The sequence below is a fragment of the Guillardia theta genome (genome assembly GCF_000315625.1).
Source record: "Guillardia theta CCMP2712 unplaced genomic scaffold GUITHscaffold_4, whole genome shotgun sequence".
NCBI classification, from domain to species: Eukaryota; class Cryptophyceae; order Pyrenomonadales; family Geminigeraceae; genus Guillardia; species Guillardia theta.
In genome coordinates this window covers 409,318-411,071 of record NW_005434670.1, presented here as the reverse complement: position 1 = coordinate 411,071, position 1,754 = coordinate 409,318, and the positions used below count along the sequence as shown (strand labels likewise).

Below are 1,754 nucleotides of genomic sequence, written 5' to 3'. Positions count from 1 at the left end.
GTGAAACAAAAAAGAAAAAAAAAGAAAAAAAAAACAAAAAAAAAAGACTAGGGTGAAAGCGAACACCGAGAACGCCACAACCAAAACAAAAACCCAAATCCTAACAGAACCAGCATTGCTGGCACCCAGAAGCGGCACCGCCAGCCCAAGCGCAAAGCCGCGCAGACAAGCAGCCTAAGGGTCAGGCAATCAAGCAACAAGCAGCAGGAGCATGCAGGAGGAATAAAATCCCCTTTTTACCTTCTGCCAGTAAATCCTATGGCCACAAAGCGGGCGGCCGCGGACGGAGAAAGGGCAGCCGCGATGCCGCGTCTGGGTGCCAGCAGTGCTGGTTCTTTTCGGGCTTGTGTTTTGTGTGTGATTGTGCAGCTTCTCGCTGTGTGCTGTGTGCCTGGAGGTTTAGCTTGTTCCTGCTTTGTTTTGCTTGAGGCACTTTTTACCTTCTGCCAGTAAATCCATTGACCGCCGCCGACAAGGAGCCGGCGTTGCCCGGGGGTCCGCCTGGGGCAGCGGACGGAGGGAGGCTGGACACAGGAACACGGTACCGCTCGAGGTAGTCCTCCTCGCTAGCCTCCGAGTCAGCGGTACCCGTGACGGCGGCGACGCCGCAGCAATGCTCAAGGACCGGCGTGACCCGACCGATGCCGGGGAGGAAGCAGGCGAGCTCGGTCCAGCAGCAAGCACCCCAGTGGTGTCGAGCTCTCCGGAGGCACCCGACGTCACAGTCACAGGGACGGAGACGCCTCGCTAGCGGAGTCCGCGCCGGTCGTCGGCGCCACTCGAAGTGTTTCCCCCATCGGAGTCGGAGACCTCCGGCGACTCGAAGACTCCTCCTCGGGCGACTCGACAAAGTCCGAGGAGGAGCTGTCCTCTGGCTCGAGAAGTGCTTGCGCCCGCAAGGGCGTCATGCGCCTCGCACCAGACAAGAGCGCCTCCAGCGTCAGCTGCATAGTGAGGCGCTGATAGGTGGCGGCGCGCTTGCGAGCCAAGACCTCAGCAGCAGGTCCATCATCAGGCACGAAGTGCCGACCAAACGCCGCATCCTCAAGAGGCATCGAGCGCTGAGCAATGATGTCCACCAGATACCAGATGAAGCGGAGGGTGTCAGGATGCAGGGTACCGTCCGTCGAGATGGCAAGAGGGATGAACGCTCGAGGAGGTAATGGATTTACTGGCAGAAGGTAAAAAGTGCCTCAAGCAAAACAAAGCAGGAACAAGCTGAACCGGCAGGCACACAGTCCACAGCGAGAAGCTGCACAATCACACACAAAACACAAGCCCGAAAAGAACCAGCACTGCTGGCAACCAGACGCGGCAGCGCCAGCCCAAGCGCGAAGCCGCGCAGACAAGCAGCCTAAGGGTCAAGCAATCAAGCAACAAGCAGCAGGAGCATGCAGGAGGAATAAAATCCCTTAGACGCGATACCCGGAGGCAGCCGACTGACCACTGTCAGTCGAGACGTTCCCTGCCGCCACAAAGCGGGCGGCCGCGGACGGAGAAAGGGCAGCCGCCGACAAGGAGCCGGCGTTGCCCGGGGGTCCGGAGGGAGGCTGGACACAGGAACACGGTACCGCTCGAGGAGGAGTAGTCATGGCATATGCAGCGCGATGTTTGCGAATCTTCTCAGACGCTGCAACATGGAGGGCGTCGAGGTTGACCTCCCCCCACTTGGTCAGGTCGGCAGAGCTACCAATGTAAGGGTGGACCAACGTCATGATCATACGACTTACAGTGCATGGATCGTGACTTATAAT

At 58.8% G+C, this 1,754-nt stretch overlaps 1 protein-coding gene across 1 annotated transcript; it reads right to left on the bottom strand.

Annotated features, from left to right (window-relative positions):
• Positions 1-725: 725 nt before the first annotated feature.
• Positions 726-1,721, bottom strand: GUITHDRAFT_100272 (hypothetical protein; the record flags this gene model as incomplete). Its single annotated transcript, XM_005840944.1, has 4 exons — positions 726-1,171; positions 1,225-1,252; positions 1,307-1,354; positions 1,572-1,721. 4 exons carry the CDS (start codon positions 1,719-1,721, stop codon positions 726-728), a joined length of 672 nt encoding a protein of 223 aa, XP_005841001.1.
• Positions 1,722-1,754: the final 33 nt, after the last annotated feature.